At 42.6% G+C, this 27,910-nt stretch overlaps 1 protein-coding gene across 1 annotated transcript in view; it reads right to left on the bottom strand.

Annotated features, from left to right (window-relative positions):
- Nucleotides 1-5,906: 5,906 nt before the first annotated feature.
- ATP2C1 (ATPase secretory pathway Ca2+ transporting 1) overlaps nucleotides 5,907-27,910 on the bottom strand; it is a 183,836-nt gene continuing 161,832 nt past the window's right edge. Inside the window, exons 22-27 of the mRNA XM_075316144.1 lie at nucleotides 27,766-27,834; nucleotides 20,447-20,563; nucleotides 12,303-12,450; nucleotides 9,654-9,749; nucleotides 7,791-7,932; nucleotides 5,907-6,397 (exon numbers count right to left, since the gene is read on the bottom strand). Of these exons, the coding sequence (XP_075172259.1) occupies nucleotides 6,267-6,397; nucleotides 7,791-7,932; nucleotides 9,654-9,749; nucleotides 12,303-12,450; nucleotides 20,447-20,563; nucleotides 27,766-27,834 (703 nt within the window). The 3' untranslated portion in view covers nucleotides 5,907-6,266. The remainder of the gene's footprint in view (nucleotides 6,398-7,790; nucleotides 7,933-9,653; nucleotides 9,750-12,302; nucleotides 12,451-20,446; nucleotides 20,564-27,765; nucleotides 27,835-27,910) is intronic.

Genomic DNA, 27,910 nt, shown 5'->3' on the forward strand with positions numbered 1-27,910 from the left:
GCAATAATATCTAAAACAGGAATTTTTTTTTTATTTTTTTTTTGGAGGGTGAGCCACAGTTTTCAGACACTTTGGTCACTATGGCTCAGATTAATCATTACCAGGGTTTGGGTTTTTTTTCCACCCCTTAGCGACCATACTACTACTTTAAACCAGGGCTATGGAGTCAGTAAGCCAAACCTCCAACTCCATGACTCAGACTCCCTCATACAGTTGAAACAGAAATTTACAAACACAATCTATAGACACATCTGCATGTTTTTCTCACTATGACATGAATAAACCTTTCCTGTTTTAGGTCAATTTGAATTACCAAAATTATTTATATTTGCCGAATACCAGAATAATGAGAGAGAGAAAAGGTTTTAAGGCATTTTTTTTATTACTTTATGGAAACTCAAAAGTTTCCATCCATTTCATTAGTATTAGGTACGATTGCCCTTAAATTGTATGACTTGGGTCAAACATTTAGGATCTCCTTCCACAAGCTTCTCCCAATAACTGGTAGGAATTTTGAGACCATTCCTCCTTACAGATCTGGTGTAACTGAGCCATGTATGTAGGTCGCTTTGCTCGCACCTGTCTTTTCAGCTTTGCCCATACATTTTTAATAGGATTAGGATCAGAAATTTGTTATGGCCACTCCAAAACATTGACTTTATTAGGCCCGTTTCACACATCCGGAACTCTCCACTACAGTGTAAATACTGCACAATGGCATCGCGGCAAGCTCCGGTCACATGACAGCATGTGACCGGAGTTTGCCGCAATGCCATTGTACTGTATTACACTGTACTGGAGTGTGACGGATCTGTCAATCCGGTGAAATGCCAGATGCCTAAGCCACTTTGTAACCTGTCTGGTAGCATGCTTCGGGTCATTGTCCATTTGGAAGACCCATTTGCTCCCTAGCTTTAAGTTCATGTCTTGAGATGTTGCTTCAGTATTACCACATAATCTTATTTCCTCACAATGCCATCTATTTTGAGAAGCGCACCAGTACCTCCTGCAGCAAAACAACCCCACAACATGTAGCTGCCACCCCGATGTTTCACAGTTGGGATGGTATTCTTAGGCTTACGCTTCTTCCTCCAACTGTAACGATTGTCATTATGGCCAAACAGTTCAATTTTAGTTTTGTCAGACCACAGGACAGGAATCAAGAAATTAAGGTTTTTAGTCCAGTGTGCATTTGCAAACAATCTGGCTTTTTTGTGTTTCTTTTGGAGTAATGGCTTCTTCCTGGCAGAGTGGCCTTTCAGTCCATGTTGATACAGTACTCGTTTCACTGTGGATAAGATCACAATCTTACCAGCTCCTGCCAGCATCTTCACAAGGTGTTTTGTTTTGGGTTAATACGGTATGCACATCTGACCAAAGCACATTTATCTCTGGTACACAGAATCTTTCTCCTTCCTGAGTGGTATGATGGCTGGATATTCCCATCTTGATTGTACTTGCGTATAATTGTTTGTACAAATGAACAAGGCACCTTCAGGTATCTGGAAATTGCACACAAGGATGAACCAGACTTGTGCAATTCATAATTCTCTTTCTGAGATCTTGGCTGATTTTTTCTGACTTTCCCATGATGCTACACAAAGAAGCAGTGTGATTCAGGTGTGCAATAAAATACATTCACAGGTTACCTCCAATAAACCAGACGCTTCCAAAGACATGACAATCATTTGGGCTGTCCCATATTGTTTAAAGGCATAGTACTCTTAGTATATATAAACTTTTGACTCTTTAGAGGGTAATAAAAATGCCTTAAAACACATTTTCTCTCATTATTCTGGCATTTTGCAAATATAAATTTTGGTTCCTGATTGACCTAAAATGGGAAAGGATTATTCTGATGTCATCTCAGGTAGTTAGAAAAACATGCAGATGTGTCTTTTTAGCTAGTGTATGTAAACTTCTGATTTCAACTGCACATGACTCAGGTTTGTGAAACTTACTGTAGTAAAATAACATCACTACTTGTATCACATGGAGATGAAGTGCAGCACAGATTCATCTCCACTAAAAGCCTAGATTCTTTGATCAGGAATAGAACAGACATTTATAGGTCATTTAATAACTTTCCCAAATTCTTATGAATAAAATATTCAGCACATAATGCACTGAACCGATGCACCCAAATGTATTATATATTTTAAAAGTCTGAATTGGTCCATTTTATACAAACTCCAACAAAATGGACACTGACTCCAAAGTCTTGCTTGAAACGGATTCATTTTTCATATACAGATGCCACAGCAGGTTTACTAATATATCTCCTCCATGATCTTTTTTGTACTGGGCTGGTGATATGCTTTATGACCTTGTGTGTACTGTGCTCGTAATATGCTTTATTCAGGCCTGTGATTTCATACCAAACGTTTTGCGTATTCACCATCAAGTGGTATTCATATGCACTATTCTTTTCTGCACAGTATTTTTTTCTTCCTCTTATGCATGTTTCAAGCAATATACCTGCTATTATGACATCTCTTAGGTTAAGCTATACATTTTTTCATGATAGTCTCGGTGGTGTACTGGTAATATTCATTCAGGCTTGTGACTCGACACCAAGCTGTTTTGTATTGTTTGCACTTGCTGGGTTCTTTATGGGCTTTTTTCCCCCCATTATTATCATACCTCTTTGGCCATGTTCACACAGGGTGGTTTTCTGTGTAATTTTTTTGTCATTGGTTTTATGCAAATACATGCTAATAAAAGGCTGCTTGTAATAGTACCAGAAAAGTATAAGATTCCAGAAATCAAATGCACATGCATTTTTTCCTTAGTGACATGGCAAAATGCTGCGTTGTTGAAAGAAGCCGCATGTGAATTTTTTGTGTTTTGCTGCGTTTTCACTGGAGAAAAGGAATGAGTGAAAAAACAAAAAAAACAAAAAGCAGTGCTTTTTTGGTGAATGAAACTAAATATATTTAGACATGTACTGTAGAAAACTTACACCAAAAACACAGCTTATTTGGTGCCTAAACACAGTGTGAACATAAATGTAAGGCTAAAGCTGGGTTCACACATAGCGACAACCTTGTAAGTCGCTGTTATGATTGCTGCTTAGCTGTCAAACACAGCAGAAGCAGCAGCGATCATAACGACACGCATCGCTGTACTTCATGTGCAGAGAGCAGGGAGCCGCGCACACTGCTTAACGCTGGCTCCCTGCACTCCTAGCTGCAGTACACATCGGGTTAATTACCCGATGTGTACAGAGCAGGGAGCCGGCACTGGCAGCAAGAGCGGCGGACGCTGGTAACGAAGTTAAATATCGGGTAACCAGGGAAAGGTCTTCCCTTGGTTAGCCGATTTTTACCCTTGTTACAGCTTACCGCAGCTGCCGGCTCCTGCTCGCTTCATTTCGTCGCTCTCTCACTGTCACACAGCGATGTGTGCGTCACAGCGGGAGAGCGACGACCAAAAAATGAAGCTGGACATTCAGCAACCACCGGCGACCTCGCAGCAGGGGCCAGGTAGTTGCTGGATGTCACACAGCGATAGCGACGGGACGTCGCCGCAACATGACAGAAAATGGTGACGTAGGAGCGACGTCGATGTCGTCGCTGTGTGTGACACCACCCTAAGTGTTATTTATATGTAAAGGAAAAATAGATGGCTCCAGTGAGGTGTAAAATCTCTTGAGTGATGACTGTTGCTGTAAATGGATTTTAATATGTGTTAAAACAATAAATTTGAAGATTTAATTCATCACTAAAACCATTCATTTTTTCTTTCTGTATTGACCACTAGTAAGCGCTCTAGGACGAGCACTCAGTGCTATACACACCGCGAGAGCAGCAATATATCTATATATACGGTGAGGCAATTCTTTTTTACACTGTGATGTATGTATTTACGTCTTCTACTCTTAGTAAATTTTCTTCCTATTTTTTTACACTTTAAGAAACATACTAGCCATTTATGACATCCCAAGGATTATTTATGTGGTCTTGCCTTTTGTATATTTAGACAGATGAGGTGGACTTAAGCCAAAAGACGATAAGAAAAAAAAAAAAAAAAAAAAAAAGATAAGTCAGTGATAAGACTTTGTTTTTAAAAATGTTTGCCTCAATTGTGAATTAATAAAATGTATATGCCGTGTATAGTAGTGTATAAGCTGAGACCCCTAATTTTACCACAAAACTCTGGGAAGACTTATTGGCTCGAATACAAGTCTAGGGTGGGAAATGCAGCAGCTACTGGTAAATTTCAAAAATAAAAATAGATACCAATAAAATGTAATGTGCCCCATCCTATAATGTACCCATCCTTGCCTCCCTCCCTGTAGTAATGTGCCCATCCTTTAGTAATGTCTTCATTCCAGGCCCCTACGATGCCGTTGTGTACACACACACACACACACACACACACACACACACTATTCTCACTGTCTTCCGTTCCTGTGGTGTCCTCTTACCTGCTTCTTACATAGGCACATATACCCCCTCGGTGATCGCGTGCACGGTGCCGCCGTTATAGTCAGCGATTTACTTCACTTGAATCATTTGCTGAGCCGCAAAGCATTCAACTGCAGTAAAGCACCTGCACTGTGTATTGGACGCAATCATCGAGGGGTGCTTCTTGCAGACCACAGGCACATAGACCCCTCCATAAAGCATTCAACTGCAGTATAGCAATGACGGCAGCCCCGTTCACTGGACTCGATCGTGGAAGGGTCTATGTGCCTGCAGTCCGCAAGAAGCAGGTAAGAGGACAAGTGAGAATCATTTTTAGTGGGAACCTCACTCAAGTATAAGCCGAGGGGGCATTTTCAGCATAAAAAAAAATGGGCTGAACACCTCAGCTTATACTAGAGTATATACGGAATATATTATAAAAGGTGATTCCTTGTATTGTGCATACTTTTTTCTTTCTACAAAGTAAAGTTCTTTTTCCCTATCATTTTTCCCCACCTTTTTAACAAAATGTTTCAAAAATGTTTCAAAATGTTGCAAAACAAGTGAGATAATTTAAGTGTATAAAATCACTCCATGGGAAGACTGGAGTAGCTCCAAAATCTGCAACTTTATAAAAATGGCAATTGAGTCAGATAAAGAAAAAAAAATCTAGAATTTATAAACTTTGCCCTCAATGAGCGGGGGTGGGGGGGGGCACACACAAAATGGTTGAGCACATATAAAATAGACTTCAGAAAAAAAAAGGGCAAACACTAATGAATTAGTTGCAAACAAAAAAATGTTGAAAAACACAAAAACAGATAAATGGGCACAAGGGTTATGATGAGCTGGGGCCAAAGTACCTATACCATGTTAGTTGGTTATTTTAAACCACATGCATACTTTTCATTTCTTTTAGCATTTTATTAAAAAACGGAATCCAAACATAAGTATCTTCGTGACCTTTTTAAAGTAATAAATAACCATGAAGGCAATATTTTTTTACGAAAGTTCAAAATTTATGGGCATCAGCCGGGTGAGATACAATATGATTAAACAAATAGTGCAGAAGAACAGTAACCAAGATATAGTACAACTAGAGCTTTGCAAACATCGGGAAATAAAATAAGGACTAAACCAGACAGTAAAACAATATACCAGTAAAGCAATTAGACCTGACCCTTAACAGTTGTATTACTACAGTAATCCTGGGTGTCCGGCAGCAATAATGGGCACCCTGATTAGTTTTTGCCCGCTACCACTCAAATATGGGCAACTCATTGAAGAAACGTTAAAATAAAATTACAGTGGAAAAAGCTTGTGGTACTGTGCAGCTGTATGAGGGCAACATCAAATATCTGAAATCAGGTTAATGGCATAATCCAGAAAATAAATATGATCATGGGAAGCATGGCACGTCCTGTGCCTTTCACTCCAACAGCGTTCTAAACATTAGAAAAACATAGTTTTGTAATAAAAACCCACCAAGAAGCGGAATAGAATTATAGAATTATGTACATATTTATATAAAAAGAATATTCAACTACAGAAGAAAACCATTAACTTTACAAAACCCTCAAACCTACATTTTGGTGGAGAGAAAAGGCAGAAACAAAACACAATGATTTTTTTTGTTTGTTTTTTTTCCTTTGAGAAGTCACTTATGGAGAACATCAGAAGACCTTGTCAATACTTAAAATGGTTCCAAAAACTTAAGTTACACTTGTTAGAAGCACCCTGCTGCATATGTCGCCTCCGAGGGCTATACCCTTGTCCTGCCACTGTCAATCCATCATGGAAATCCTCTGAATTGAAGCCATACGTCTCCATTAGCACTTTAAAACAATGCAATATGCATCATACATCAAGGAACAAAGAAGACGGCGATCCTTTGCGTTTCTGGAGCCCTTCTTGGCTGCGTTCCACTTTCTTAATGATTTCAGACACAACACATACAGAAGATGTAAGTCCTATCAAGAACAGGAGGTCTGGAAAACAAAATAAGAGGATATTAAATACAGCTAATTCTAAATCCATCACTTTTGTGTATTTTCATGAATATACAAACAGAGATTGGTAAAAAAACAAAAAAAAAAAAACAACAAAAAAAACTGACAAGTGAGCATAACCCAGATGGAAAGACTCCAATTAATGAATACCATTGTCTCCTCCCATGTACAGCCCCTGAGGGACTGTAGAGGGTCACCTACTTATTGTCACATCTGTGGACTACTAATTGTCATATCCATTTTTAGGATGTGTATATAACACATTCTAAAAAAGAATTCCGAGCTAAAATCTGGACTTTTCAAACATACCTTGAACTAAATTTTACAATTTTAATGCATGAAGACAACCATGACTGTAAAGAGCCAAGTGGCATGTTCACAATCTGCCAGGTGTCTACCAATAATATATTGGGGAAGTTTTATTAATTTAGATTTATTTGTATACGCCAAAATGTGAAAATTGCCCTCACAGTAAGGGTATATTCAGACGACCATATAAAATCGGACCACAATGGTCTGACTGGCCACGTTTCCCAACTAGAGCGTGACCGCTGCATAGAAATATGAGGTGGTCATGCTCGGATCAGGAGAGCCACAGTCATCTGAATGCAGCCTAAAATGTCTAAATTTGCTTGAACACTGGTGTCTTTTTTTTGGAAGAAAATGAATATAACTATAGAGAGTATCAATCTTATCCTAAAATTACATTTAAGGCCCTTCCCCCAAGCCAATCTGTGTTGAAGTCAAAACGATGGTTGGACTCTAGAACAAAGCAGAGATGAAACAATACTTCAGGGTATGTTTCTCCTTTCCAAAATACAATTTTTCATTTGAGCTAAAAAAGGGAAGAAAATGGAACTTGTGAATGTTTTGTAAAAGGGGTTGTCCAGATTTGGCACAAAAGTCTGCACTCACTTTATGCAAGTTCAGACTTTTAAATCATCACAATGCACGCGATCAGGATTCTTAAGTGCTGGTGGTGAGACCAGGCATTCACGTGACCGCAAGTATGAATTATCCATACTTCCGGCCACATTCCTACTGGATGTGCATGGCCTCACTCAAAATCACTTATATTGCGCAAGGCTGTGCACGTCTAGTCTGAATATCACATACTTGTGTGGAACTACAGTCATTGAGTCACCCCTAAAACATCTCTATTTTTTTTTTTATACTGCGATTTTCCTTTCTCCCGGCACCTGAGAACCCTGACAGTGCACAATATGCATGATATGATTATATTCACAAGACTGTACACTTTCATGTCAAACCTGGACAACCCCTTCAACTAGTTATTTTCAAGAAAGATTTTCGATATGGCCCTTGCAGTATTTTCCTTATAGCCATGTTATAGTTTGAGTTGATTACTTACCTTGAATGCTGAGACTTTCTGTCTGAAAAACTTTCTGTAGAGGGGGGAAATAAATGACGAGTAACTGCCCCATGATGGATCCCAGGACAGCGTAGCAGAACATTTTGTTACTACACAGGCCAATCTCAAAAACAGACTTGGTCTGTAATATAAAAAAATAAATAACTTAAAAATACTAAAACCGATAAGGCCAACATCAACATTATAAAGCCATTTTCTGTGTAACCAAACTGACTCCTGATATAAATGTTGCAATTACTTCTTTAAATAGTTCTGTTTTTCAAGATTCAATCTGTAGATTACATTATGGATCCACAGGAGAGGGTCAATGTGTCGGGTTTTGTTTTTACTTGTGTTTTTTTTTTTTTTTAAAGTTATTTTAGGGTGAGTTTTTTTTCACAATATAAAAACCACCCCTAGCTCCAGCCTAAAATTCTGCATTGAAATGTTCATGCGTTGTGTGGATTACATCCATTGTAATGCAATTGGTGTTATTCCCACCACCTCGGAAATAATTAAGCTCATTAATACACACCAAGAATATGAGAGAAAGTATGCAATATACAATAATCTTTTCAGTTCATACTACAAAAGATGGAGTCTATGGCCTACAAACATCAGTAATGCCTCAACGTAAATTGAATGAACCCCTTCCCCCCTTTTTTCTTTTTTTATATCTTTATTTTTCTCTCTTCTCTTTTTCATTCTTTGCTTGTTACACAATTTAAATATGTCTTCACACAGTCAAATAATGATGTAAATTATAGCAAATGTTATGGGTGTCAACATCTGCAAGTCTACAATATTCACTAGTCCGATACGATTTTTGTAAATAGTTTAATCCTGTATGTTCTCCCATTTCCCTCCTCCTGTGGTTTTCCCTATACATTTCCAAAATTCCCCCAAAAAAAGCCAATTTCCTTATTTTTCCTCCCTCCCTTCCAATATCCTCCTCCCCCTTAAATTTCAATGGTTAAACATATTTATGATTACTTATCTACTTTTGGATATATTTACATAAGTCATAGAATTTCAAACACTCTTATGTAATAAAAATATTGAAACACGCAATTGTTGTAATCTGCAGAAAATGTCTGTAACAGATCGGTATGCCATATCTTAGAAACTGAAAACTTTTGATCTGGAAATTGTGCTTTAACTTTTAATATACGCTGTTAACCCCTTCCTCTAGCAACCAATTTTTTTTTTTTCACCCCCTTCTTCCAAGCGCCTTAAGTTTCTTTTTCCTTAACGTAGCCGTTTGAGGGTTTGTTTTTTGCATGACGGTCTGTGGGTTTGGAATACTGCCAATAAATGTACTAAAAAAATGAGGACATTTTTTGTTGTGAGGGGTGGTGGTGGAGGGGGAGGGGAGGGTTGACAAAAGAAAAAGCCACCATTTTTGCAAAGATTAAACTTATGACATTCACTGGTGCAGTAAAGATGGCTTGTTAAATCATACTAACCTACAGAATAAAGATAATATATAAATAAAGTATATTATATATTGGTATATCAGTTTGTTCCCCCCCTCCACCCCCACAGCAATATTTCCATTTTTAGACATTTCTGAGAGCCATAATTTCTTTGTATATTTTTCTATTAGTTGGGCCTAGTTAGTGGTTGATTATTGCTAGAGAAGATGTAGTTTTTACTGGTATATATGACTTTTTATACTTATGCAGTCATTGATGTGCATTATAATATTATTGATCTTCCACGAAACCTTTCCCATGGCAAACACACGGGCCTGTGGTACTGCAGCTCAGCCGTCCTCATCCATTTACTAATAATTACCCAAATTATCTTGCTAAAGGAATATTACATTGTGTCCCTTACATCATTAAAATTCATTTCACTAACCTGTGATCTGGAGCTTAAAGCATTGAACATGTCAAAAAACACAAAGCATGTGAAGGTCATTGTGGTGTCTCGTGGAGTAATGACATTATCCCGCAGCTGAAAAATAAAACCAGAGCAGACATTACAAAACCTTTTAAAGCTGCACTTGTCTTTGCATACTCATTACAGGGTAACTAAATACGATTTTATTTTATGTCAATACTTATTTTTGCGCTATCGACAGATCATTAGGGTGACAAGATGCAGAATTAACCCTTCAAAAGGGAATGTTTAATCAGAAAATGACCTATTTAAATTAGGTTTTTGTGTTACATGTTGTCAATGTACTGATGGAACATTTGGAAATGAAAACAGAGCTACCACTCTAACACCATCTGGCCCCTGCCCAGCTAAGACCCCCGGGTGTGAACAGGTAACTGAACTGATACAACTGTTGAATATTGGATGCAAAGCCCAGTCACTGTATAATCACAGGATACATTTTGCTTCACTTTCACACACGGGATTTGGACGCAGTGTCTTGAGAATATACATTCTTTAAAGGGAACCAATCACCAGGATTTTCGTATATAACCTAAAGCCAGTGCTATACTGGCACTATCAGGCTGCTTATCTACATACCATTAGTGGTCAGCTCGGATGTTTAGGTTTTCAAATCCAAGAAAGTAAACTTTAAAAAAATCAGCAGCTTCTTGATTGGCATTTGCAACTGAGCAGATAACTGGGTTGGTATTCATCTGGAATCCTGCCCCCTGCCCGTTGTTCCTCCCTCTCTGTTCACTATGGTATTATACAAACGATTCACTTTGCTTAAGGACCTGTGGTGAGGTCATACCCATGTGATCTGGTATCCAGCTTTGTTGGCTGAGGCCCCGTCCCTTCTGGTCACATGGGCATGACCTCACCACAGGTCCTTAAGCAAAGTGAATCGTTTGTGTAATACCATAGTGAACAGAGAGGGAGGAACAGGCAGGGGGGCGGGATTCCATATGAATACCCACCCAGTTATCTGCTCAGTTGCAAATTCCAATCAACAAGCTGATGATTTTTTTAAACTTCACTTTCTTGGATTTGAAAGCCTAAACATCCGAGCTGACTACTACAGGTATAAGCAGCCTGATAGTGCCAGTATAGCACTGGCTTTAGCTTATATATGAAAATCCTGGTGATTGGTTCCCTTTAAGGACCTGCCCAAAAAATATTTCTTATAGGGCTATTTCTGCCAAGCTGACTTCCACATTAGTCAGTGGAGTGAGGCAGGTGACGTCATAACCGAAATCTGCCAGAACGGGAGCATTCTAATGAATGAGTAAAGAGCTGTATTTTTTTCTTTGACAAACAAAAGTAATATATACATTATAAAAGGGGCTGTCCAGCAGGATTTTTACATTGATTGATCAATGGAGATGCAACACCCTTCACCATCAGCTCTTCCGGGTGCCAGCAGAAGTGCACATTCATACAGCTGCACAAGCACAGCTCAGTTAGCTTTATGTAACCACGGCTGTGTACTGCATATCCACCCCTATGCAGATCAATAGGACGCAGATACGCACTACCCAACCACGGCCACTGTTGAAGCAGAAGAGCTCTGCAAATGAGCATGTACATCAATCGATGGCACTCGAGACAGGGATGCCAGGTATCGCACCCACCTGGAACAGATATTGATTGCCTATCCCTAGGATAGGTAATTATAAAAGTCCTGTACAACCCCCTTTAAAGGGTTTATACCAAGATGAGAAGTTATCCCCTTCAAATAAGATGAAGAACCTCCTGATTGCTTAGGATCTGACTGCTGGGATCCCGACCAATCCCATCTGAATGGAAGGGAGGTTGAGCATGTGCACTTACTTTCCATAACTTCTTAATAGGAGCAGCACTCTGTTTCTGGCCATCAAAATAAGAATAAATGGAGCAGTGGCGTGCATGCTCAATCATTGCTCCATTCAGCTGGGACTCTTCAAAACCCCGTCCTCAGAATCGCAGTGCAGTCCCAAGAAATTAGGACGTCATCCCACATCCTGTGGGGATTACAGCTCTTCTTGCACAAACACTTTAAGTAGGTGGTACATGTTATAGTAACAGCCACAGAAATGCCAGGATCAATATTTCTCAGCACAACATTGTCCGCACCATCACTGCCTCTGCTGTTTTCCTCTCTTAGTACATGCTGCTTCCATCTGATCTCCATGGAGTAGACACGCATGCACTCAGCCATCCACATGATAGTAATTATTCCTCAGACCAGACCACCTTCTTCCATAACTCCATTTCTAATGATCAGGTTGTTAATGCATCCCATTTTGTTATTCTTCATCAATGGCTGTGTTAAGATTTCAGCCTGCGCTACAGTAACCTTTTAGTAGGATCACACAGAATGACTGAACTCTGTTCTGCAAATGCAAAGTTTGTCTTGGGCATGCATGGCATTGGTTTACGAGGTGTCCTTTCTTGGGCCACTTTTGATGGTGTTAGCCACTGCACATCAAGAACACCCCTGAGACCTACAGGTGAGGAGATGCTCTGATCGAGTTGTCTAGCCATCATCCTTTCTATCACAACAGAGATTTGATAATTGTTTTGCTCAGATATTGATGGCTTATCCTAAGGTTATAAGTAGATTGATACATAAGATGCACTACATACCTCCCTCCAGAAAACAAACAGGGTGCCACATACTATGATGATAGAAGAAATAAGAATTTTGATAATTAGGTTCTTGGTGAGAATGCTATCTTTCAGGTTTCTTGGTGGCTTTCGTATAACATCTTTATCCACTGGCTCCACTCCAAGACTAAAATTAAAAAACAAATTAAAATAAGTTAAAAACAACAACGGTGCTGAAGTTAGTTTTAAAGTACCTTTTAAAAAAATGGATCTTGGAATAATAGTACTATCCACAATTGGATGTGTTTAACAAAAAAAAAAAATAATTTTTTTTTTCCTGTGTTGAGATAATCTTATATACGTATGTGCCCCTGCTATGTACTGTGTAATGGCTGCGTCTGACTGTCTGACCGTCTGACCGTACAGGGACATGGTTTGATCATACCACAGCTCCTAGACAGGGGAGGAAGAAATAAAGTATACAGACATTATAGTGCGAGATCATAGCTGATTCTTTTTGTGAGGTAAAACATTTCCCTGCCAGTTTTTAAAAAAATATTTTGCCTCATAGAAAGAATAATTTGTGATCCCGTGATGTAATGTCTGTATGCTTGTTTTTCTTATCTCCTGCAAAGGAGATGTGGTATGATCAGACCATGTTCCTGTACAGTCAGACACATCCATTACACAGTACATAGCAGGGGCACATGTATAAGATTATCTTGGCACAGGAATATTTTTTTTTTTTTAAAAAAAAAAAAAAACACATCCAATTGTGGAAGTTATCCAAGATCTACTGACTAAAATCAACTTTGTTTGTGGGGAAAATCCCTTTATAGGTCTAGCAATTTATCAATGTAATACGGCAGCTATAACATTTTGGTGTTACGTTCCTGTAGCTTTAGGAGGACATGTTTTGCAGCACAAATTGCATTTTAATGGCCCCATTTTGGGGTTTATATATCATTTATTGACTAGCTTTTATGACTGAGCATTTTGTGGGTTTTTTGGATACTTGTTTTACAGCATTCACTTCGTAGTGCATAGGACATTAACTATTCCACAGGTCAGCATGATTACCAAAGGTTGTATAAAATTTATTATTTCAGGTCTATTTATAATTTGGTACAATAATAACTTTAAGGAAATGTGGCACAAAATTATTTATTAGCAGAATATAACTGTATCTGTAGATAGCTGTGAGAGCTGGTTTATACGGACCGAGTTGACCTTAGTATTATTTAGACTAAATACAACTGAAGGCTTTGTATGTCCTTTTGTAAGATGGTAAAAAACAGCAATTCTGCCACTGGTTTTACAAAATTTAAAAGAAGGGAATTTTGTTTACTTACCGTAAATTCCTTTTCTTCTAGCTCCAATTGGGAGACCCAGACAATTGGGTGTATAGCTATTGCCTCCGGAGGCCACACAAAGTATTACACTTAAAAGTGTAAGGCCCCTCCCCTTCTGGCTATACACCCCCAGTGGGATCACTGGCTCACCAGTTTTAGTGCCAAAGCAAGAAGGAGGAAAGCCAATAACTGGTTTAAAGACCAATTCAATCCGAGGAAACATCGGAGAACTGAACCATACCACATGAACAACATGTGTACCCGAAAAAACAGAAAAACCCCGAGAAAACAGGGCGGGTGCTGGGTCTCCCAATTGGAGCTAGAAGAAAAGGAATTTACGGTAAGTAAACAAAATTCCCTTCTTCTTTGTCGCTCCATTGGGAGACCCAGACAATTGGGATGTCCAAAAGCAATCCCTGGGTGGGTAAAAGAATACCTCATGATAGGGCCGTCAAACGGCCCTCTCCTACAGGTGGCCAACCGCCGCCTGAATGACTTATCTACCTAGGCTGGCGTCTGCCGAAGCGTAGGTATGCATCTGATAATGCTTGGTAAAAGTAAGTAGACTCGACCAGGTGGGTGCCTGACACACCTGCTGAGCCGTAGCCTGGTGCCGTAATGCCCAGGATGCACCCACGGCTCTGGTAGAATGGGCCTTCGGCCTTGAGAGAACCAGAAGCCCAGTAGAACTGTAGGTTTCAAGAATTGGTTCCTCGATCCCCCGAGCAAGGGTGGATCTGGAAGCTTGCGACTGTTTACGCCGACCAGCGACAAGGACAAAGAGTGCATCCGGGTGGCGCAGGAGCGCCATGCGGGAAGTAGAACCTGAGTGCTCTCACCAGAACCAACAGATGCAAATCTTTCTGAAATTGATGGACTGGACGAGGACACAAAGAAGGTGAGGTGATATCCTGATTGATATGAAAATGGGATACCACCTTAGGGAGAAATTCCGGAACCGGACGCAGAACTACCCTGTCCTGGTGAAGGACCAGGAAGAGAGTTTGTATAAGAGCGTTGCTAGCTCGGAAACTCTCCTAAGAGACGAGAACGTTAGTAGAAGGCCACTTCCCGTGAAAAACGGGAAGGGAGACATCCTTCAAAGGCTCGAAAGGCGGCATCTGGAGAGCAATTAGAACCTTGTTCAGATCTCAGGGCTCAAACAGCCGCTTGTACGGAGTGCTGAGAAGACAAACTCCCCGTAGGAACGTGCGTACCTGAGGAAGTCGTCGTTTCTGAAAAAAATACAGATAGCGCTGAGACTTGTCCCTAAAGGGAACTGAGCGACAACCCATTTTCCTACCTAGATTGCAGGAAGGAAGGAAACATAGACGATGCAACCGGCCAGGGAGAAACACCCTGCGCCGAGCACCGAGATAAGAACATCTTCCACGTCCTGTGGTCAATCTTGGCGGACGTTGGTATGCTAGCCTGTCTCATGGTGGCAACCACGTCCAGAGGTAATCCTAACGACACTAGGTTCCAGGACTCAATGCCACACCATCCGGTTGAGAGCCGTAGAATTCAAATGGAAGAATGGCCCTTGAGACAGCCAGTCTGATTGGTCTGGTAGTGCCCCCGGTTAGCCTACCGTGAGGCACCACAGAACCGAGTACCACAACATCCTCGGCCAATTTGTAGCGACGAGGATGGCGCGGCCGCAGTCGGTCTTGATCTAGCGCAGTACTCTGGGCAACAATGCCAGAGATGGCACCTAAGGGAGCTGGAACTGCGACCAATGCTGAACTAAGGCGTTTGCCGCCAGAGCTCGATGATTGTGAAACCGTGCCATGAAGCTGGCACATTGTTGTTGTGCCGTGACGCCATTAGATCGACGTCCGGCCTCTGTCAGCGGCGCCAGATCTCCTGAAACCCGTCCGGGTGAGGAGACCATACTCTTTCGGCCACACCTCAGCGACTTAGAAAGTCAGCTTCCTAGTTTCCACACTTGGGATGTGAATTGTGGATATGGTGGATGCCGTGTCATCCACCCACATCAAACCTGCCGGACTTCCTGGAAGGCTTGCCGGTTGCGCGTTCTTCCTTGGTGGTTGATGTATGCCACCGCTGTGGAGCTGTCCGACTGAAGTCGGATATGCTTGCTTTCCAATTGCTGTTGGAAGGTTTGTAGGGCAAGATACACTGCTCTGTGTCAAGAACATTGATCTGAAGAGTGGACCCTTGCTGAGTCCACGTACCCTGAGCGCTGTAGTGGAGAAAAACTGCTCCCCACCCTGATAGACTCGCGTCTGTCGTAACTATCGCCCAGGACGGGGATAGAAAGGACCTTCTTTTTGACCAAGAGGTGAGAAGAAGCCACCACCGTAGAGATTCCTTGGCCGCCTGAGAAAGAACGACGACTCTGTTGAGGGACGTCGACTCCTTGACCCATTGGCGGAGAATGTCCCATTGTAGTGGACGCAGTAAAACTGCGCGAAAGGAACTGCCTCCATTGCTACCATCTTACGTAGGAAGTGCATGAGGCGTCTCAATGTGTGCGACTGGTTCTTAAAGAAGAGCTTGCAGCCCGTAGGAATGCTGTTTGTCTAGCGGCAGCTTCACTATCGCTGAGAGAGTAAGAAACTCTATGCCTAGATATGTTATCGATAGGGTCGGGGTCGGATCTGACTTTAAAAAGTTGATGATCCACCCAAAACTCTAGAGAGTCTCCAGCGCAACGTTCGGGCAGAGTTGGCATGTTTCCTAAGAGAGTGCCTTGACAAGTAGATCGTCTAAATACGGGACCACAGAGTGACCCTGAGAGTGCAGGACTGTGACTACTGCTGCCCTGACCTTGGCGAAGACCAGTTGGACTGTCGCTAGCCGGAAGGTAGAGCTACGAACAGAAGGTGTTCGTTTCCTATAACGAAGCGTAGAAACGCTAGTGCTCTGGATCAATCGGCACGTGTGGATAAGCATCCTTGATGCCTAACGATGCTAGGAAATATCCTTGGGACCTTGAGGCGATGACATGGCGGAGGGATTCCATCCGGAACCGCCTGGTGTCCACGAGCTTGCTGAGCATTTTTAGATCCAGAACGGGACGGAACGGCCCGTTGTTATAGGTACCGCAAAGAATTTGGGGTAAACCGTGACCTTGTTCCTGAAGAGGAACGGGGGACATCACTCTTTCTGCCTATAGAGTGCACCCTGTTTGCAGAAGAGCAGCGGCCCGGCCGGGAGGTGTCATTGACCTATGGCAGCTAAATATCGCCAAGGCGGGAGAGCCTGCTACCGACCGAGGCCGCAAGTCATGAGGAAGCCGCCTTGGAAGCGGGTTTTCAGACTGTCGCTTTTTTGGGCGAGACTGAGCCCGCTAAGAATCTTAGCTCCTCTAATCCTTTTGAGTCCACATTGGACGAGGAAAAATGGGACCTGCCCGAGCCTCGAAAAAGCCGAAAACCCCGACTGCCTCTTGCTCTGTTGGGGTTTGTTGTGTCCGGGCTGAGGAAAGGATGAATCCTTACCTCTGGACTGTTTAATGGTTACATCCAACGCTCACCAAACAGTCGGTCAGCAGAAAAAGGCAACTGGTTAGGCAACCTTTTTTGGAAGCAGATCTGCCTTCCATTCACTTAACGCGTAGACCAGGCTCTGCTTAAAAACACGGAGTAGCGGAGGCTACCGCCGCACGGTTCGCAGAGTCCAGGACAACCTGAATCGCGTAAGAAACAAATGCAGACATTTGAGAGGTTAAGGATGCCACCTGCGGCACAGATGTACGTGTAACCGTATCAATCTGTGTAAGGCAAGCTGAAATAGCTTGGAGTGCCCCAAGGGAGAGAATGCCGGAGCCAACGCCGACAGCCTCATAGATGGCTTTCGACCAGAGATCCATCTGTCTGTCAGCAGCATCTTTGATTTTGCAGTTCCATCTCCCACTGCAACTATGGATCTAGCTACAAGCCTAGAGATTGGAGGATGCCGCTCGGGACATTGGGTCCAGTGCTTGACCAAGTCAGGGGACAGGGATAACATGTATCCTAAGCCGTTTGGGGAAGCGCATATCTGGATAAGCGTGGTGTTCCTGGACTGCCTCTCTGAAGGCAGAGTGGTCCAGAAAAATACGTGAAGCTGACTCCTCCACTGGAGGAGCTGTGAGAAATAACCCACATTCTATAGATGGACGCTATAAGATTATTTACTATGGCGTCACAATCAGGTGTATCCAGATTGAGAGCGGTCTCAGGATCAGAATCCTGAGCCGCTACTTCCGCCTCATTACACAGCGAGTCCTTCTGTTAGGACCCTGAGAAACCGAGGCCGCTGATAGCGAGCCCACTTAGGCTGTCTGGGACTGACGTCCTTGCAGAGCCGTGACTCTGGGATGCGTGTGACATTCCCGGAGCTGTTAGTTATTCACACTGAGGGGGGCCATGGATCAGTGATTCAACAGTGCCCATATTGTGAGAGACATGTCCGGACTGCTAGGCTTCTAGTATCATAGCCATAGTCTCAGAAAAACTGTCAGTAAATACTGCAGACACCGTCCTCATCCCCTGGCCATTAGTGCATATAATGGGAGTCTATGTGACCTGCCGGCCGTATAGCCGTACATGCTGTACCAGCTGTATAGAAAAACATGTGGTTCTGCACTTTTGTTTTACACAGAGAATATGCTGATAACTCCTCCGCCTAATCCAGGAGGGTATATACAACGTGCGACCAAAGTGTGCAATGTATATAGTACAAGCATATCTATAAGTGCACTTCTGCACTAGTGGGGTTAGCACCACAGGTGCTGCTTAACGCCTGTTACAGCGATTGTGTGACTATCAGAATGCCAGGGTCTTCCACACTTGTCTCTGTATCGTACAGAAACTGCACTAATGGCTGCCAGCGTCCTTGTAGAGAAGGAAGCCGTGGGCGTGCCTGAGAAAGTGCGGGAATCCGGATTCACAGTGCACACAGTGAGAGGGGTGGAGTATGCAAAACATACTCCAGCTCTCAGCGCTGCTCTATGCAGCGTCACGCCCCTACCCTGACTGTCAGGGCTGTGGGCGGTAACGAAGGGAGACTAGGCCCAGAAGCCGGGGACTCGAGTTAACAGCGCGGCCGCCGTAAAAGCGCGGGCCGCGCTGAAGTCCCCGGCGCACCACAAGTGCCAGCCGCGCCGCCGTTCCAGCGGCCGGCGCGACCGATTCATAAAAGTGGCCAGCGTCCCGCCCCTCTCCTGACTGGCAGGTCTGGGGGCGGGAACGAACGGAAGCAGGCCGCAAAAGCCGGGGACTCTAGTTATCAGCGCGGCCGCCGTAAAAGCGCGGGCCGCGCTGAAGTCCCCGGCGCACCACAAGTGCCAGCCGCGCCGCTGCCAGCGGCCGGCGCGACCGATTACTGGAAGCGGCCAGCGTCCCGCCCCTCTCCTGACTGGCAGGTCTGGGGGCGGGAACGAACGGAAGCAGGCCGCAAAAGCCGGGGACTCTAGTTATCAGCGCGGCCGCCGTAAAAGCGCAGGCCGCGCTGAAGTCCCCGGCGCACTACAAGTGCCAGCCGCGCCGCAGTCCCAGCGGCCGGCGCGACCAGTTCCCATAAATGAGCCTGCTTCAGCGAGGCTGAATGAGGCCATGGCACAGGCGCCGCAGCGCTGATGTCCCCTGGCGCACTACAACACCCAGCATGCTGCGGTGTGAGCGCCAAATGCACGGGGACACAGAGTACCTTGAGGAAGCAGGGCCATGTCCCTGATGTACTCCGCTCCATCCAGCATCTTCTCCAGGGGCTGTAGATGGAGCACGGTCTCAGTGCCTGGAGACCGGTAAATCCCACTTCACCCAGGGCCCTGTAAAAAGGGATGGGGAAGGAATCAGCATGTGGGCTCCTGCCGCCGTACCCGCAATGGGTACCTCAACCTTACAAACACCTCCGACACAGTGGGGTGAGAAGGGAGCATGCTGGGGACACTATATGTGTCCTCTTTTCTTCCATCCGACATAGTCAGCAGCTGCTGCTGACTAAAAAGTGGAGCTATGCGTGGATGTGTTGCCTCCTTCGCACAAAGCACAAAACTGGTGAGCCAGTGATCCCACTGGGGGTGTATAGCCAGAAGGGGAGGGGCCTTACACTTTTAAGTGTAATACTTTGTGTGGCCTCCGGAGGCAATAGCTATACACCCAATTGTCTGGGTCTCCCAATGGAGCGACAAAGAAAAGGTGTTTCATGTGATGCTAAAATCAGGGTCATAAAAGACATGGCAAGTTGTTCCCCTATTTTCTTTTCATATAATAACATAATTGGCAGGAAAAAAAATATACAATATTACTTAGAAGTAGCAATGTCACTGCCCTGGCGACAGGGGCCGCAGTGGACTTGTGGGGGAAGGCGCAGTATAGCCGTGTTAACTCAGACTTTGGCCGCAGTCACACTGCGTTCCGATCTCCGTTCAGTGGTCCCGTTGTGGCTCCCATCCAAACCAGTTTCGCAGGGGTTCGGACAGACGCTCAGACGGTACCACTTAATGAAAATTGGAACGCAGTGTGAAAGCGGCCTTATAGAAAATAGTAAAAATTGTACTATTTCTTATTGAATGTCATTTTAAGGTTAGCACCAAAAGTCTGGTGAAACGATCTTGGAGATTTGGGGTTGGCAAAACCAACTTGGTGACTTGACTAATGTTATAAAGACGCTCTACATTCATCAAACGGCATAAACCGCTTTGATAAAAGGGCCACATGTTAGCGCTGTCTTGCATTATACAGCATTGAGAAACTTGCATGCGTGTCTTTTCTCCAATACTTAGATTTGTAGCCTTGCTGTGAGGCGTCTTAATTTGCAGCTTCATATGGCCCGTCATGCACAGGAACATTAGCTGTAGTGCCTTCGAGTGTTCTTTACCTTTGAGCAGGAGGACCATCCATAATTATATTTATCCACAAAATTTGCATGGCATTTAAAGGATTTGGAAAGTTCATCAATGTAGCAAGGGATATTAAAGTCAATGCTGCAATGCTCCTACAGATACAAGCAAAACAAAAAAATGTAAACGTCATGAAACTCTATACACTAATGTCTTATATCACATTGATACCCAAGTCCAGAAGATCTAAAAAATGTCCCACTGTACGCCTTGTCTTTTAACCTGTACCTATAGTTCTCTAAGAAAGGAAGAAGATCTCTCCTCCTTAGGCATCTGTAGGAGGTTTACTAAATGTGGAGATGCGTGAAATGCACAACCTGTATCTTTGTTCTTTCCTTTCGGGTTCCGTTATCTCTCTCTTCATGGTTATCGAGCATGGGGGAAATGCTTAGCAAATCACATGTCCTCCTTTTCACTTAAATATTGGGTGACAGACTCCGGATGCATACGCTACCATGCTCGGGTTCTCGGTACTGGTGAAGAGCAGTCGGATGCTCGGATAAGCGCGACTCGAGTACCCGAGTATAATAGAAGTCATGGGGGAACTTATATTTCACCCCCTAACAACCCAAAAGTACCATATTTATTCCCCTTATAAAAAATATATCTTAACATATTTAAAAGGGGCACCTTTTGCTACAAAAACTATCACAAACCTTCCAAAATAATAAACAACCTTATGCACAAAAAAAATTTGTGATTAACTTTTTTTCTCTGACTTGGTTAAAACGGAAAAATTTCCAAGTTAAAGTGAATCAGTCACCAGGATTTTGCTCCCCTGATTCCAGTGATGTGTCACTTACTGGGCTGTTTGCTGTCATTTTGATAAAAATCAATGGTTTTCTCTGCTGCAGATCTAGCAATTATACAGAGATCATGAATATGCTGGACTACCTGCAGCACGCCAAGTAGTCCCGTAGAGATAATCTACCGCTTATTAATAGTGATTTTATCAAAACTACACTAAGCAGCCCAGTAAGTGACACATCGCTGGATTCAGGATCTATGCACCTACGTTATTCTGCTCTCAGATTTGGTGGAAAGAACCTGGTGGCAGACTCCTTTTAAGAGCTGGTTTACATAATGTCATTTTTAAGTTTTGTGGGCTATGCACTTATTTATATACTATAACAGACATATATTTATATACTGTAACACAGTCATTGTAAATGGAGAGCATGGTTTCAAGTACATACATACAGATTCCTAGCTGAAAAGGCAAGCAAAGCTCGTATGTGGAAAGTGAAAAGCCTTCCTTCTGTGGAGCTATTTCCAATTACAGGAATGGAGGACCAGTCAAACATACGGTGTTTGGCCAAATATATAAAGAAAACCAGCACTTTAATAAAGTTACTCTTTTAGCAGGCAAAAAAACCTATGTGGTTCGAACAAAACAAATTGTTCTTAAAAAGGAACCAACCACCAGGTTTTTACCACAGGATGCTAATTAAAATGATACCTTTCGTTCAGAAATCCGAGGCTTGATTGCGGAATAATTCTTCTTCAAACCTTCAGATATGATGTAATTTGTGCAGTGTTTTGAGCATTGGGACGGGACTTTGTGGGTCAGGTCCTCTGTGAGGATTTCTTCGCCTGCCTTGCCTTCTTTTCTTCATTTAAATTGTGCCACTGCCGCCAATACTGCTGTTGATGGCACATGCACATTGCTATTGCGACGCTGTATTCAATAAAATGGCATCAGAATAAGCGCACACGCGTACCACGATCTCCGGCGCTATTTTACTGAGGACACTGTGGAGATGCCAAAGCCGTGCATGCCTTGAGCAGCCGTTCGAGGGTGAATATGTCTGCACTCGATGAAAGCATGTTGCGTATTTGGAAGCCAAGGTAACTAATCTAAATAAGCAGCTTGCAACACTAAGGGGCATTGCAAACCTGGAGAGGAGTTTAGAGCTCACTGAGCTTTCTCTGGCTGGGGCCAGTGATATGGAGGAGGGTGGAAGTGGGGAAGATCAGGACCCAGAGGTAGGTAGCTGGGTAACAGTTAGAAGAAGAGGTAGGGGGAAAAGTGTCAGGGAGCCTAGTCCTGACCTGGCACAACCTAGTAAATATGCCTGTTTGACTGATATTAGGAATGAAGGGCCAGGACTAGGGTCACTACAGCAGGATGTTGCTCCTAGCAACCAGGAAAACAACTGCTGTAGGAAGGTGGGAAATAGGAGTGCAGCAAAGCCTAGACAGATGTTGGTGGTAGGGGACTCTATAATTAGGCGGACAGACAGGGTCATCTGTCGCCGAGACCGTGAATGCCGAACAGTGTGTTGTCTGCCGGGTGCTCGGGTTCGGCATATTGTGGATCGGATAGACAGATTGCTGGGTGGGGCTGGGGAAAACCCAGCGGTCATGGTGCACATTGGTACTAATGACAAAGTTAGAGGCAGGTGGAAGGTCCTTAAAAATGATTACAGGGAACTAGGAGAGAAGCTGAAGTCCAGGACCTCCAAGGTGGTGTTTTCAGAAATACTACCGGTGCCACGAGCGTCACTAGAAAGACAGCGGGAGCTTAGGGAGATAAATATGTGGCTTAGAAATTGGTGCAGGAAGGAAGGGTTCGGGTTCATGGAGAACTGGGCCGACTTCTCAGTCGGCTACAGGCTCTACGGTAGGGACGGGCTGCACCTCAATGGGGAAGGTGCAGCTGTGCTGGGGGAGAAAATGGTCAGACGGATGGAGGAGCTTTTAAACTAGGATCGGGGAGGGAGGGAGGGTAGTGGAGCAAATAAGGGGATAGATAGAGCAGATAGAGACAGGGAAACGGTAGGGGTCAATGAAGGATTAGGGGGGGATGGGACATACAAGGAACGTAGGGAGGCTAGGAGTAATAAAGGTGTTAATAGGATTAAATGTCTACTGGCAAATGCAAGAAGTCTTGCAAACAAAATGAATGAATTGGAGACTCTTATGTCAACCATGGATTATGATGTGGTGGGCATTACGGAAACCTGGCTGGATGAAAGCCATGACTGGGTGACAAACATACAGGGTTATAGTACATTTAGGAAGGACAGGAAAGGCCAAAAAGGTGGTGGGGTGTGTATATTTATTAAATCTAACCTAAAACCTGTGTTGTATGATGACATTGAGGGGAACAGCAACAATGTAGAGTCAGTATGGGTAAATGTACATGGGGAGGGGAATAATGGAAAAATGCTAATTGGAGTTTGCTATAAGCCTCCAAACATACCTGAACAAATAGAGGGTGAAATGCTGGAACAAATTGAAAAGGCAGCTAATAATAATCGGGTTCTTATTATGGGGGATTTCAACTATCCAGACATACAGTGGGACATAGAATCTTCTGGTTGTGCTAAAAGCTGTAAGTTCTTATCTACCAGTCAAGACAAATACCTCTCTCAGATGGTAGGTGAACCGACGAGGGGAGATAATTTGCTAGATCTGGTCCTGTCAAATAGACCGGATACAATTTCAGATCTACAGGTCCGGGAGCACTTGGGCACCAGCGATCATAATATGGTAAGCTTCGACGTAATATTCAATAGAACATTTCAAAGGGGGAATGCTAAAACCTGGAATTTTAGGAAAGCTGATTTCAACAAATTAAGGGAAGAGCTTAAATGTGTAGATTGGGACAGAGTCATGGTAACTGGGGATACCGAACATAAATGGGGTAAGTTTAAGGATATACTACTAGAGTCCTGTAAAAAACGTATACCCTCTGGTAATAAAATGTCCAGGAATAAAAAGAAACCACTATGGATAAATAAGACTGTACAAAGTATAATAAAACAAAAACAAAGGGCGTTTAAAATCTTAAAGGCTGAGAATACAGAAATAGCATTGCAGGAGTATAAAGATATCAATAGGCAATGCAAAAAAGAAATCAAACAAGCAAAACTAGCTACTGAAACAAAAATCGCCAATGACATTAAAATAAATCCCAAAATCTTTTATAAATACATTAATGCCAAAAGGAAAACAAAGGATAGTATCGGACCCTTAAAATATAATAACAAGTTCGTTATAGAGGACAATCAAAAGACTGAGATATTAAATAGGCATTTCTCATCTGTATTCACCAAGGAACTGACTGTACCAGGGATCATTCAACAAGTGAAAAATCAAAGTCCACCACCCGATATAATTAATTTAACACAAGATGAAGTACGCCTACGTCTGAGTAAATTAAACATTGACAAATCCCCAGGGCCAGATGGCATTCATCCACGAATATTGAGGGAATTGAGCTCCGTAATCGACAGACCGCTGTATCTCATCTTTTTAGACTCACTTGTAACAGGGTTGGTGCCTCAGGATTGGAGGATTGCTGATGTGGTACCGATATTTAAGAAAGGTAAGAGGGTAGATCCAGGCAACTACCGTCCAGTAAGCCTGACATCAGTAGTATGCAAAGTTTTTGAGGGCATTTTAAGGGATGACATGCAAAAATATATTGCAGAAAATAATATGATAACTGACAGACAGCATGGATTCATGAAAGATAAGTCGTGTCTAACCAACCTGTTGGGGTTCTATGAGGGGGTAAGTTCAAACCTGGATATTGGTAATGCAGCTGATGTGATTTATTTGGACTTTGCAAAGGCATTTGATACTGTACCACATAATAGCCTTATACTAAAGCTCCAGAAGCAAGGACTAGGGGACACAATATGCAACTGGGTAAGGAATTGGCTAAGAGATAGGAAACAAAGAGTAGTCATAAATGGTACATTCTCTAAATGGGCTATAGTTAGCAGTGGGGTGCCGCAGGGATCTGTGCTTGGACCGATTCTTTTTACTCTCTTTATTAATGACCTTGTGGATGGGATTGATAGTACAGTGTCAGTCTTTGCCGATGACACCAAACTATGTAGGATATTAAAAACTGACCTGGATAGTACAATATTACAAAAAGATCTGGATAAGATGTCAGAATGGGCAGATACTTGGCAAATGAGATTTAATGTTGATAAATGTAAAGTAATGCACCTAGGACGGAGTAATCCTATAGCTGCGTATACATTAAATGGAAGTAAACTCGGGACTACAGAACAGGAGAAGGACTTGGGTATTCTCATTACAAATAAGCTGAGCAGCAGCACTCAATGTCAAGCAGCAGCTGCTAAAGCAAACAAGATTTTAGGGTGTATAAAAAGAGAGATTAGATCCCGTGATCCCAACGTATTGTTACCCCTCTATAAATCACTTGTAAGACCACATCTGGAATACGGGATCCAGTTTTGGGCTCCACATTTTAAAAAGGACATTCAGAAGTTAGAGTCAGTTCAAAGGCGGGCAACTAGACTATTACAAGGAATGGAAGGCCTCCCATATGATGGCAGGTTGAAAAAGTTAGATATGTTTAGCTTAGAAAAAAGACGTCTCAGAGGAGATCTCATTTATATGTATAAATACATGTGTGGTCAATATAAAGGACTGGCACATGACTTATTTCTTCCAAAAACAATACTAAGGACCAGGGGGCACTCACTGCGAGTGGAAGAAAAGCGATTCCGACACCTAAATAGGAAAGGGTTCTTTACAGTTAGAGCGGTCAGACTGTGGAATGCCCTACCACAAGAGGTAGTAATGGCAGATACTATAACAGCTTTTAAAAAAGGGCTGGATGATTTCCTCAGTACACAAAACATTGTTGGTTATAAATGACTTAGTGACTAAATGTAGAACTGGTGGAGGAAGGTTGAACTAGATGGACCTAGGTCTTTTTTCAACCTAAGTAACTATGTAACTATGTAAAAAACTATTTTTCCCAGCAACACAGGCGGCGCCACCACTCACATTTGTCTCCAGTGTGCTTTCAATAAAATGGTGCCGGAAATCGTGGTATGCGCATGCACTGATTCTGGTGCCACTTTATTGAAGACAACATCACAATAACAATGTCACCAACAGCGGTATTGGCGGCTACGCAAAATTTAAAAGAAAAAGAGGCAAGGCAGGAGGAAAAAAAAAATCAGAGAGGTTCCTACTCACAAAGTCCCGTCCCGATGCTCAAGACACTGCACAAATTACAACTAAAGGTATGATATTAATCAGCATCCTAGCACCATGATGGCATTGTCTAGTTCATAGGGAAGAAACCACGTGGTTGTTTCCCTTTAAGCATGGTATTTGTTTTAATACCATGTATAAGAACAACTTTTTAGCAGGCACCTCCCAGTTTGAGCACGTTAAACTGCCCAACATCAAGAAATAGTGGCTGCAGCGTTGAAGTAACACTAGAAGTCCCAGGAATTTCGAGCTCCATAGGGTTCCAATGGTAGAAATGTTAAATGACCCCTCTCTGGGACTTCTAGTGTTAAATGTAATTTATTTTTTATATTTAACCACTCCATTGTAGAGTTATTAGCTTGTAAGCTATAATTTATAAGTTGAACACAGCATTAGCAGAGATTGGTTTCTGGGGTAATATACTTCTTTCCTTGCATGATGTTGAAAAATCATATGCAGGTGGTGTTATTCAGGGAGAAACAAAAAACAACATGTGCCCATTAGGTCAGAGGAGCATGTATTCTCCTGTGAGGACAGACTCATCTCAGCTCTGATCTTTGCAGCTATGTTGATGTATAGCGAAAAGCTGAATGAAATTACAAACACTGCCAGATCTCCTTTCACAGCAGTCAGTATGGGGGGAGAGGCAATACAACAGAAATGAATGAGATTACAAACCAAAACACCTGTGCAACTGCAGTTTCTCCACTCTCAGCTCTGCCCCTCTCCTCACTTTGATACTACCATGAGAGAAAAATCACTCAACTTTCTTTTCCCTCCCACACACTGACTGCAGTGATCGGTGAGAGAGTTGTTTTTCATCAAACTGATCTCTGCTCTATACTACTATACTAGACAGTAGCTGCAGATGTCAGGGCTAAGAGGAAGGCTGTTTGTCATTACATGTCACAGGGGAAAATATTTTTCTAACTTTGAGGGGGTATGGTTGTTTTCCCCTTAATGAGATGTCTTCCTAATGACCGGTCAAGGTCATGCAAGTATAAAAGTACACACCCTTGGATAGAAATCTCTGGTAACGCCCAGTTGGGTTTATAAATTATACTGTAAACTTTACATGCTTATATCTCCACAACCAAGATGAAAAAGAAAAAAAAAAAAAAAAAAAAAAAGATTGTATTCAGCCTTGTAGCCACTATTTCACGTTTATAATGCTACAACTTGTTACTGATCCTGTTTAAGCTGCATTGAATAAAGAAGACTGCTTTTTATCCTTCGATTTGGCTGAATACATATTCCTTTGGGCTGTACCATGGATAACATTCTCCCCAGATCTTGCTGAACTTACGTGCTGAGCTGGAAGCGAACAAAATTTTTAATGTTGTTGTAGATTCCTTTCCCCTCTTCAATTGCAGACCTGAAATAGAAATCATTTCCCATCCTGTTTAGTCTGTACAATATCATTGCCAAAGTGCAAATGAAAATATCTCAAT

This window comes from Anomaloglossus baeobatrachus, chromosome 6, assembly GCF_048569485.1.
Source record: "Anomaloglossus baeobatrachus isolate aAnoBae1 chromosome 6, aAnoBae1.hap1, whole genome shotgun sequence".
NCBI classification, from domain to species: Eukaryota; Metazoa; Chordata; class Amphibia; order Anura; family Aromobatidae; genus Anomaloglossus; species Anomaloglossus baeobatrachus.